The 11,809-nt window shown below is 56.3% G+C and overlaps 1 protein-coding gene across 2 annotated transcripts; it reads left to right on the forward strand.

Moving 5' to 3' along the window:
- Positions 1–834: 834 nt before the first annotated feature.
- Positions 835–10,860, forward strand: Irak1 (interleukin 1 receptor associated kinase 1). 2 transcript variants are annotated; one of them, XM_070039477.1, is made up of 14 exons: positions 835–1,071; positions 1,157–1,324; positions 1,476–1,607; positions 1,715–1,818; positions 2,022–2,213; positions 2,457–2,521; positions 3,209–3,323; positions 4,017–4,135; positions 4,474–4,681; positions 5,330–5,395; positions 7,083–7,319; positions 8,158–8,548; positions 9,043–9,195; positions 9,725–10,860. In XM_070039477.1, exons 1-14 carry the CDS (start codon positions 936–938, stop codon positions 9,784–9,786), a joined length of 2,148 nt encoding a protein of 715 aa, XP_069895578.1. In that variant the 5' UTR covers positions 835–935; the 3' UTR covers positions 9,787–10,860. The 2 variants fall into 2 exon arrangements, with proteins under 2 accessions (XP_069895578.1, XP_069895579.1); XM_070039478.1 differs by having other exon boundaries at positions 2,025–2,213.
- Positions 10,861–11,809: the final 949 nt, after the last annotated feature.

Raw genomic sequence — 11,809 nt, forward strand, 5'->3', positions numbered from 1 at the left:
CCCCAGGACTGGGACAAGAAAAAGGGGGGGAGCTGGGAAGGTGGCTCAGTGGTAGAGCGCTTGCCTTGCATGCATGAAGCCCTGGGTTCGATTCCTCAGCACCACATAAGCAAAAAGGAAAAAGACGCAAGTGGCGCTGTGGCTCAAGTGGTAGTGTGCTAGCCTTGAGCTGAAGAGCTGAGGGACAGCGCCCAGGCCCAGAGTTCAGACCCCACGACCAGACCCAAAAATATTAAAAAAAAAAAAAAAAAAAAAAAAAAGACAGTGTATCCATGTGCTAGTGAGGAGCCTGCAAAGAAGAAAAAGTATCAGGTGGCAGAAACAGTATCCAGGGCATTGGCCTGGTGTGTGGTTTGCAAGTTTCCAGATCTGTGCATTCAGCACTAACCACAGCCAGGCAGTCAGGGAGGCTTTTTAAGACCCACACCGGACCCTATCCTGTCTAGAATTGTGACTTTCCACTGCCTGCTAAGTAAAGCCAAACTTCTCCACAGGGCCTCTCATTGGCTTTCCCCAGGTTTGGCATTAAGGTGCCTTTCTGGAACATTCTGTGCCTTCGCTGTGCCCTTTGACCCCTGAGCCGTTACCCATCTTTCAGCTGTCCATTCTGACCATCCCCCCGCGGTGGAGAGCCGAGACCCCCGGCCAGCACGCTCGTTACATCACACGGGGTCCCCATTCTAGCCAGAGCTCCTTCCACCACCCTCCTCTGCCCCCCGCTCGGCAACCGAGGGCGGCACGTGACGCCCCCGTGTGGTCGAGGGGCGAGGCGCGTGAGGCTGGCAAGATGGCAGCGGATCGGAGCACCGCCCCTTCCGTCTCGCCGGGCGTCGCACGAGGCTAGCTTGAAGGGGAAGTGAGTCAGTGTCCGCCAACCCAGCCGGCTCAGGCCCGCGTCCGCCGCGGCCCCGAGAGGCCCCGGCCTGGCGGCGGCCATGGCCGGGGGGCCGGGCCCGGGGGAGCCCGCGGTGCCCGGCGCCCAGCACTTTCTGTATGAGGTGCCGCCCTGGGTCATGTGCCGCTTCTACAAAGTGATGGACGCCCTGGAACCCGCGGACTGGTGCCAGTTCGGTGGGTGGCAGCGGGCTGGCGGGGCGCGGGGGGCGGCGGGGGCGCGGGATCGGCACGGCGGGGCCTGATGCACCCCGCCCCGCAGCGGCCCTCATCGTGCGCGACCAGACGGAGCTGCGGCTGTGCGAGCGCTCACGGCAACGCACGGCTACCGTCCTGTGGCCCTGGATCAACCGCAACGCGCGCGTGGCCGACCTCGTCCACATCCTCACGCACCTCCAGCTGCTGCGTGCGCGAGACATCATCACAGCCTGTGAGCGCGCACAGCCCCGGGGGCCCGGGGGCCCGGGGGATGGGGAGCCGTGGGAGGGGACCCGCACCGAAGCCAAGGAAGAGATGGCGGGACTCCGCGGGCTCCTCTGCCACCTGAGCCTCAACTTTCCTTTCCTTCCTTGGCGACCCAGGGCACCCTCCTGCCCCCCTCCTTCCCCCAAATGCCACTGCTCCCAGGCCCAGCATCGTTTCTGCCCCCTCCGAGGCCAAGTCCTGGAGTCCCCGGAAGTCACAGCCCTCCACCTCCACCCTCCTCTCCCCAGGTAAGAGGGCCCAGGTGTTGGGTTTCCTGGTTGGTTGCCGTGGCTTTAGACTGCGCCGCTGGGCGCTGGCCAGTCTCTCACGTGCTTTTTTTTTTTCTTTTCTGAAGATCTTCCAGGCTTCCAGACCCACTCAGGGCCTGATGTCCGCCCCGTCCCAAGCTTTGCTTCCCTTTGGCCACAACTACCCTCTCCAGCCCTTTCCTCCACTAAGGTAGGTGCCCTCTGCCCCCACCCCCTATTGTGAGGAAGGAGGAAGAAACAGCCTCTGCTGCACCAGGAAGCCTTGGTGAGCCAAGGAGGGGGGTCAAGGGGAGTGGAGGGCCGGGGTGGAGGCAGCCAGGGTCCTGGGGGCGTGGTGCCCGGGCAGAGACCCGGAGAAGACATGCACCTCACCTCATCCAGGATCTCTTCCAGCAGCCAAGCCCAGAGAGCCCAGTGCCCTTTCTGCAGACGGTCCACCCTTCCCCTTTCTGCTGGCCCTTCAGTGAGATTTCCCAGGGCACCCGAAACTTCTCCAAGGAGCTCCTGATCGGGGAGGGTGGCTTTGGGTGTGTGTACCAGGCAGTGATGCGGAATACCACCTATGCGGTGAAGAGACTGAAAGAGGTAGGTGTGGCCTTCCAGCACCATCTACCAGTCCTTGTTTCTCCAGTCCCTCCCTCTCATCATCCCTCACCTTTCCATCCCCACCTTCCTCCAACTTCCCCAAGCAACTCCTTCAGTCCTGATTCCAGTTCAACAGCCCTAGTCCCTCCTTGCTGGTCCAGACAGGTAGCGTTGGAAGTGCTGGTGAGCCTGGCTCATGCTGCCTACTTTCTCTGTCCCTTCCCTACCACGCCCTGGCTGTAGGAGGCTGACCTAGAGTGGTCTGTGGTGAAGCAGAGCTTCCTGACAGAGGTGGAGCAGCTGTCCAGGTGAGCTTCATGAGTCCCTCTTGGTACAGGGAGAGCCACAGCAGGACCCCATCTGTCTCTAGGACTGTCCACCACAGGGCCTAGCTCCCTTGGGCCCCCAAGGCCTCCTAGGCCTAGGCAAGGAAGCAGCAGGGACTGCCCACCCAGTCTGTCCCAATGGAAAGAGAATGTCCTAGACCGCCACTTTCGTCTTGTCGGTCATGGGGCTTGAAGTCTGGGCCTGGACACTGTCTCTCAGCTCTGTAGCTCAAGGTGAGCACTCTATTACCCCTTGAGCCACAGCGCCACTCCTGGTTTTCTGGTGGTTTATTGAAGAGTCTCATGGACTTACCTGCCTGGGCTAGCTTTGAACCATGATCCTTAGATCTCAGCCTTCTGAGTAGCTAGGATTACAGGCGTGAGCCACTGGTGCCCGGCTACCACTTTTTTTTCATGTGTGCACACATCAGTCATGGGGTTTAAACTCCGGGCACAGTCCCTTAACTTTTCCACTCAAGGATGGCACTCTATCACTTGAGCCACAGCTCTGCTTCTAGCTTGGACTGGTTAATTGGAAATAAGAGACTCATGGATTTGTCTGTCCCCGCTAGCTTTGTACTGCTGTCCTCAGATCTCAGCCTCCTGAGTAGTTAGGATTACAGGTGGAGGCCACCAACACCCAGCTTTAGACTCCACTCTTTCAAACAGGTTTCGTCACCCAAATATTGTGGATTTTGCTGGTTACTGTGCTGAGAATGGTTCCTACTGCCTTGTCTACGGCTTCCTGCCCAATGGCTCCCTAGAAAACCGTCTCCACCTTCGGGTAGGCTCACCCTCCCTGGCCCCTTTCCCAGGACACACTCTTGGCACCTGGGCAGCCCTGGGCACAGGCTTGGCCTTTGTAAGCGGGCCTCTCACCAGGCAGAGCCTGGGCTGCTGGTTCCCTTACGGTACCTAGCTCAGGGCTCGGCCTGAGATTGCTGTGAAAGTCTTTCATGAGTTCTTTCACTGGCTGGCCTCTAAAAGGGGAATTGTTGACTAAAGTGTCTCCTCTGTGCAAGCGGAGATGCTGAAGGCCTTCATCAGCCTAGCTCCTGAGGAACGGGCATTGGTGGGCACAGGCTGTCTGTCCAGCTCTACCCGAGGCTCCACCTCCGTGACGGGCTCACAAGAGGCAAGGGCTAAGGACACACAGAGCAGCAGCTTCCTTGCTTTCTCACTGAAGCTGTGTTGGGGCAGGAGAGCAGAGGGAAAATGTCCTCAAGCGCTTCCTAACCGCTCAGGGGCAAGGACTGACCTGCAGAAACCCAAGCCCGAGATATGGTCTGCAGCTATTTCGCAGTCTTAAAGTGACTTCCCAACGTGTTGCGCCTGCTCTTTCCGAGGGGGGGCGGGGCAAGGGTGAACAGCAGAGCCGGGAGGTTGGCTTGTTCTGAGCCACAGGGTGACAGGTGCAGGGAGGGGTGTGATGAGGGAACAGCTGCCTAGCCTCCCCTGTCCATCTCTGCCATCCCAGAACCAGGCCAGCCCTCCGCTCTCCTGGTCTCAGCGACTGAACATTCTTCTGGGCACAGCCCGCGCCATTCAATTTTTACATGACTACAGCCCCAGCCTCATCCACGGAGACATCAAGAGGTGAGGAGGCGCTGACCTGCGCTGTGTGCTCGGAGCCTGTGAGCACGGCAAGCAGTGGCTTGCTCACCTGGGAGCCGTGCCTCGGTGCCCAGTCCTGCTGGGCACAGGTGCAGCCTGAGACCTCCAAGTTGGAGGTTCCTCGGCTATTGAGCACCAGTATGTGACCTAGGGGTGGGAAGGAGGCTCCCAGTGTGCCCGCCTGGTAAACGGAGGCCAAGGTATGGAAGAGTGCCTCGGAACTAGACCTAGGCAAGGAAGCAGCAGTGTTTGAGAGCAGTGCCAGCCACTGGCCATGGGCATGGGCCAGGCCTGGGCTGATGCCACTCTTCCCCCTCAAGTTCCAACGTCCTTCTGGATGAGAGACTGATGCCCAAGCTGGGAGACTTTGGCCTGGCTCGCTTCAGCCGCTTTGCAGGCGCCAACCCCAGCCAGAGCAGTACCGTGGCGCGGACCCACACTGTGCGGGGCACCCTGGCCTACCTGCCTGAGGAGTACATCAAGACAGGCCGGCTGGCCGTGGACATTGATACGTTCAGCTTTGGGGTGGTAAGTCACTAGCCCCGCTGCTGGCTTTGGGGAAGAAAAGCCACCAGTAAACACAGGCAGGAGGGCCTGCAGAATTGTGTGCTGAGGCCAGGGGCTAACCGAATGAGATACTAACCCAGCTTCAGCTCCAGAGCCCTCCCACCTTTCTTGTGTGCCCCTTCCCCTGCACCTAATTGGTTATGAATAATTTTGCATTCTTTCCCCCCCCCCTCTTTTTTTGTGTCCATTGTAGGGCTAGAATTCCGGGTCTGGGCACTGTCCCTGAGCTTTTTCAATCAAAGCTTTTTTTCACTCTACCACTTGGGCCTCAGCTCCACTTTTGGTTTTTTTCCTCGGGCCAATTAGAGATGAGAGTCTCGGGGACTTTCCTGCCCGGGCTGGCTTCGAACCATGATCCTCAAATCTCAGCCTCCTGAGGAGCCGGCTTACTTTTGTATTCTTTTGCTTCAAATGGGCCCTCTAAATTCAGTTGCTTATGTTTCCCTCCCATAACACTTGGCTCTGTTCCTGCTGGGAACCAGTCCCCATCTGGCCTGTCCGGGCTGCCCCAGTGAACTGCAATCCATATCCGTTCTAGATGTCTCCTGTCCGCACCCTGCGCATGTCTATTGGGACCTGGGGTGTCATTCTCCATCCAACCCTCTTTAGGTGGTGCTGGAGACCCTGTCTGGCCAGCGAGCTGTGCGGACACATGGTTCCAAGACCAAGTATCTGGTGAGCCTCCAGACGGCGGCAGGGAGGGAAGGAGGGATGTGCTGCTTCTGGAAACCAGCAGCTGCAGTTCCAGAGGTGGAAGGATCCAAAGCACTGTGCCCACAGAAGCCTACTGGGGGCAGGGGAAAGGGCTGCTGCCGCTGCTGACTCATCTTTGAGAGTGGGCAGGGCTCCTCACAGCTTCCTTTACCTTGCAAGGCAAAACCTGTCTTTCTTCTGTACATCATCTTGGAGCTAGGGATGTAACTGGTCAGGAGAGCACTTGCCTAATGTGAGAGCCCTCAAACAAAGCCATAGGCCTTGAGAGATGCCACCCGGGCTAGGGACAGGGAGGGCAGGGACAGTCCTGGTGCCTGCAGAGAGTCCGGAGAGGGCAGAGAGAGACAATGGAGCGGGATGGCAAGCGTCCCCTGGGCCCTACCAGGCAACTGACAAGTGGACACGCCAGCTGCCCCCCACACCCCTGCAGTCCTGTCTGATCACCACGTACCAAGGTGAGACCCAGAGACAAGATTCTGCTCACAACTGCACAGAGGGCCTCGGAGCAAATAAATACCTACTTCTCACTGGGCTGCCATTTCCCTCACACCAAACAGACGTAACATATACCCAGTGTTCAGGGAAATCCTGGACCCAGAATATGTTTGACCAACGCTTGCTCTTCCCCTTTCACAAACTTCGATGCCATCTGTCACTTGGGTTCATCGTAATTTTGTGTGTGTGCTGGTCGCAGGGCTTGAACTCAGGGCTCTGTGTTCTCACTTGTCTTTCTTGCTCAAGCCTGCTGCTCTACCACTTGAGCTCTAGCTCCATCAAGGGGCTTTTGGTGATTAATTGGAGATGAAACTCACAGATTTTTTTTCTGCTTTGTTTGGTTTTGAACCATGATCCGCAAATCTCAGCCTCCAGAGTAGTTAAGATTACAGGCATGATCCACCAGCACCCGGCTTACAATTCTTTTTCTTTATCATTACATTTGCAGTGCTGGACATTGAACCTGGGTCCTTGTGCATATTGGGCAAGTGCTCTACGACTGAGCCACAACCACAGTGTTTCACTTATCCTTCTGAATGGGGTTACTTCTGTTTGAGTTACCATGGTTCCTCACTTTTGGGCTTAGTGAAGACTCAGCCCAGTGAACAAGTGCTGAAGCAGATTTGGTTTCTCCTTCCTTTACCTTCTTTAGCCATCAGTGAATCCTCTATGTGTCAGCTGCTCTGGCAGCACAGGCCTTGCTAATAAACTAATAAGCTTGTGGCCGTCTACTTCTCCCACCAGGAAGTCAGCTGTGTAAAGTTGGGCAACACTGGACACACAGTGGTTTGGGGCTTTTATGTGCCAGTCCTGGGGCTTGAACTCAGAGCCTGGGTTCTGTGCCTGAATTTCTTTTGCTCAAAGGTAGTGCCCTACTACTTGATGAATAGCTCCACTTCTGGCATTTTTTTTTTTTTTTTTTTTTGGAGGGAGGTAGTTTATTGGAGGTAAGAATCTCACAGACGCCTGCTTGGGCTGGCTTTGAATGGCAGTTCTCAGATCTCCACCTCCTAAGTAGCTAGGATTACAGGCATGAGCCACTGGCGCCCTGCCAACACCGTGAGTTTTTAATAAATTGTGAGAAAGAAGACCACTGGGTTGAGCTGGAAGCGCCTGGGGAATTCAGACCATGCTCATAGTATCTGTCCCACAGAAAGAGATGGTTGAAGAAGAAGCTGAAGAGGCTGGAGTGACCATGAAAACCGCTCAGACCACTGTCCAGGAAGGTGTGCCTGCGGATGCCTGGGCTGGTCCCATTGCTGCCCAGATCTTCAAGAAGCACATGGACCCCAAGCCTGGGCCGTGTCCACCCCAGCTGGGCATGGCCCTGTGTCAACTAGCTTGCTGCTGCCTGCATCGCAGGGCTAAGAAGAGGCCCCCCATGACACAGGTAGCCCTGGGGAAGCCAGCTGCCCATGGGGACAGGGTAGCCAGGCAAAAATCTCACATTCCAGCCTGGCACCAGTGGCTCATGTTTGTAATCTTAGCTACTCAGGAAGCTGAGATCTGAGGATCAAGGTTCAAAGCCAGTCCAGGCAGGAAAGTCTATGAAACTCATCTTCAGTGAACCACCAGAAAACTGGAAGTGGTGCTGTGGCTCAAGTGATAGAGCACTCACCTTGAGCTGAAGAGCTGACGGACAGCACCCAGGCCCCGAGTTCAAGCCCCACAACCGACCAAACAAAAACATAAAAACCCTCCCATTCCTGGCCCACAAGAGACCACTGAACTCAGCACCTGCCTGGTCCCCTCCTGAGGACCAGTCTCCCAACATTCCTTGCTTGCCATCTGATTCTCTTCTCAGTGGCTGCCTCACTTCAGTGCAGTGAGGCTGCAAGAGATCCTGCTTTGCGTGGCAGGGCTCAGATCCCATATCTTGGGTAAGAGGAAAGAACTGTTCGCCGCCCCCTACTGGGGGCATTGTGCTACTGCCTTTGCATTGTCTTCCCTTTTTCCTCCCACCACTTATTCTGGTGACGTTGAGAATAGAGTCCTTGGCTTCAGTGGCCATGTCGATCAACACTCCTCATGACAAGGATAAAAGGACAAAGAGCAGAGCTTTTCAGCTCCCCAGACTCACAGTGGAGCCCAGGGCAGCAGTCTACACCCAGGGCAGGTCACTGCCAAGCTAGAGCAGCTGTGTAGCTTCAGGATGGCAGTGGGACAGGGCCACGCTGCCCAGCTGGGGGCTTCTCTGCCCATCCTGAGGGCCTCTTGTCTTCACACAGGTGTACAAGCGGCTAGAGGGGCTGCAGGCAGCAACAGCAGAACCTCCTTGTGAGCCAGAGGGCATCAGCCACAGCCCCCCCTCCCCACAGGAGAACTCATACGTGTCCACCACTGGCAGCGATCAGGGCCGGGGTACCCTGTGGCAGCCTCTGGCAGGGCCCTTAGGAGAAGCAGCCCAGACTTCGCAGCGGCTCCGGAAAATCCCCAACCAGCCTGTGGAGAGCGATGAGAGTATACCCGGCCTCTCCGCCGCCCTATACTCCTGGCGCATAGCACCAAGCTGCCCTCTAGACCCTGTGCCCCTCCGGGAGGCTGGCTTCACTCCAGGAAGCAGCGCTGCAGAGTCAGGCCACGAGATTCGCCCGAGTCTCTCTCCAGCAGCAGTGGAAGGTAGCGGGAGCAGGAGAGGAGACCCATTTCCAGAGAGGGGCCAGGGATAGCCTGTGGAAGAAGCCCTCCCCTCCACTCCCCCCCCCCCGCCCCGTGTTCCCCACTCAGAGCTTCTGGGAGAGGAGCCTGGAAGCATGCATTGAGCTGACCATAGGCTTAGGCTGAGAGGGGCACTGGGCCTGTCATCTCCCTCTTCAAGTCATGACCCGTGGGTGAATGAGAAGAATCCAGAAGCTTCTTCCCTGGGCCTTCTCCCCGCCCTCCCCCCAGTGCTCCTGCTTCTGAAACCCAAGTACAGAACAAGAAAAGCTGTTAGTTCCTGGCTAGCCTGAGCTGGGTCCATGGCTCAGCCACTCAGGGCCTGGCCTCATGGGTCACTGAGAAACTGCATCCTGAGGCCCAGGAGAGGGAACCAGGGTGGAGGCAGGGAAAACTCATGGGCTAGGATGTGACTTGGCATCACCAGAGAGCGCTCAGGGGTCATCTCTCCACAGGATCACCTCTGGACAGCTCCACATCATCGTTGTCATCCCAGTCGCTACAGATAGTCATCAACCCAGCCCGGCAGAAGATGGTGCAGAAGCTGGCGCTGTACGAGGATGGGGTTTTAGACAGCCTGCAGCTGCTCTCGTCAAGTTCTCTCCCAGGTACCCAGGGCCCCTCCAGCCCTGCTTCCTAGACAGCCACCCCCAGCGGAGCACCCCACCACCCCACACATACTGCAGCCGCAGCCCAGCGCTCTGCCTCTAGCTGGCCAACCAGGCGAACCCCCACCAGCACAGTGCTCCTTCGGGCTGCACCGTTGAGGCCCCCATCCTGTGGGGGGGGCGGGGGAGGCGGGGGAGCATGTTAGACAGCTACTCTGTCGAACGACTTGTCAGCCCAGCCTAACCCCTGCATCTCCTGGAGGAAAGGAAGCTCTGGTGCAGCTCCAACGCCACCTGAGCACAGCCACCTGAGCACAGCACCTTCCCGCGCTTAGCCACAGGGCAGTGGGACGTGGGAATTTGCAATTCCATTGTAGCCGCTCTCTGCTTAGAAACTGAAGGTCTTATTTCAGACAGTGCCCTAGGTAGGCACTGAGGAGGAGGCGCGGCCCAGTCCTCAGGCTAGGGCCTCTGGAAGGCAGGGACACGCTCCCTACTGGCTAAGTGGTATTTCTTCTTCTTTCCATAGACTTTGGCCTGGAACATGAGAACAGACAGGGGCCTGAGGAGAGTGATGAATTTGAGAGTTGAAGTGTTTACCTGGGCAGATCCCCTAGAGTTGGAAATTAAAGTTCTCATGGTTGCAAGTTCTCATGGTGCACAGGCCCTCCCCAGCCTGCAGGCAGGAGGTCTGGGAGCCCATCCTGGCAGGGGACAAACGGTGATAGCCCCTGCTATGGTGGGGCTGTGCACACAGCCAAAGAGGCGGCCAGAAGCCGCTGACAGGACACACTGACTCAAGGTCCACCTGTGGGCCAGCCTGTGGGGCAAGGCAAATGGATGGCATGGAAGGTCAGACTGGCACGCGGTGGAAGGCTGCTGGTTACACGGGTCAAGGGGCGGTGGCCAGGGTCCAGTGCTGTACGGGAGCTGGCTCCCCTGAGACCCAAGCAGGGGCTCTGCAGCCTGAGCCTGCAGTAACCTTCAGCCCCTCTCTGAATTTTCCTCAAGTCGGGAGGGGAAGCAGCTCTTCTACAGGAGAGAGCAGGTGTGGCCTGCCCCTCTCCAGCCTCTTGTCCGTCGTCAGCTGGAATTGGAGTATCATTTTCTTACAGTTCAGTTCACTAACAAGAATTCTGAGGCTTCCCCTAAAGAGTCCAGCAACAGCCTCCGCCTTGGGTTGGCGTGTGCAGGTTTCCCTGGAGACCAGTGAGTGAGCCTAAGGTGTCTGACCCCCTCCTTCCCAGGCCATCCTTAGATGGGCTCGGGAGGCCGTGGGATTGGGCTCGGGCCCAGGCACTGGGTAGCAAAAGGGCTACGACCCAAGGTCCAAGCTTTGTGTTACCACAACAATGAGAAGCCCAAAGAAAGCAGAAGTTGAGAGCAATGTAGTAAGGGAAGGGCAACATTTTCAGGAAAAAAGAAAAATGTGACTAACATGTTTTTAGAAGTAAATCAGGTTTTGTGTAACTAAGTGTCCTGAGAGCCTTCAAAAGTAGCCAAGGGAAAAAAATTGCCAAAAATAGTCGAGGCTCACAATGATTGTGTGTTCATACCACAAGCCACACTATGTGCCCTGAGAAGCTAGGCATTGCTCAAGTTCAAGTTGTCGTTGAGTTATAAACACTGATGTTTTGGTTGAGTAATAAAAACTTATGTTTTGATCTCTGGCTGTCCTTGTGGAGTTTGTTGGGCTTTTCTGATGCTTCCTATCTCAGGGTTGTGTGTGTGTGTGTGTGTGTGTGTGTGTGTGTGTGTGTGTGTGTGTGTGTGTGTGTGTGTGTGTGTGTGTGTGTGTACATGTGCACATACGTACATGCCAGTTCTGGAGTTTAAACTCAGGGCCTGTCCCTGAATTTTTTTTTTTGTCAGTCATGGGGCTTGAACTCTGGGCCTGGGCACTGTACCTGCGCTCTTCAGCTCAAGGCGAGCGCTCTACCTTTTGAGCCATAATGCCACTTCTGGTTTTCGAGTGGTCTATTGGAGATAGGAGTCTCACAGAGTTTCCTGCCTGGGCTGTCTTTGAACCATCATCCTCAGATCTCAGCCTTCTGAATAGCTAGGATTACAGGCATGAGCCACCAGTGCCCGGCTCTGTCCCTGAATTTTTTTTTTGGGGGGGGGGTTCCGGTCGTGGGGCCTGAACTTGGCCTGGGCGCTGTCCCTCAGCTCTTCAGCTCAAGGCTAGTGCTCTACCACTTGAGCCACAGCGCCACTTCTGGCTTTTTTTTCTTTTTGCTTATGTGGTGCTGAGGAATCGAACCCAGGGCCTCAGGCATGCAAAGCAAGCGCTCTACCACTGAGCCACCTTCCCAGCCCCTGTCCCTGAATTTTTATGCTCAAGGCTAGCACTTTACCATTTGAGCCACAGCTCCACTTCCAGCTTTTTGGGTGGTTAATTGGAGATAAGACTCATGGATTTTCCTGCCCAGGCTGGCTTCCAACTGTGATCCTCAGATCTCAGCATCCTGAATAGCTGGGATTACAGGCATGAGCTACTAGCACCTAGCTGTGTTTATTTATTTTTACTTTTTATTTTTTGCCAATCCTAGGGCTTGAACTCAGGGCCTGGGCACTGTTCCTGAGCCTCTCTGTGCTCAAGGCTAGCACTCTA

Source organism: Dipodomys merriami, unplaced genomic scaffold (genome assembly GCF_024711535.1).
Source record: "Dipodomys merriami isolate MVZ:Mamm:240054 unplaced genomic scaffold, mDipMer1.0.p SCAF_3, whole genome shotgun sequence".
NCBI lineage: Eukaryota > Metazoa > Chordata > Mammalia > Rodentia > Heteromyidae > Dipodomys > Dipodomys merriami.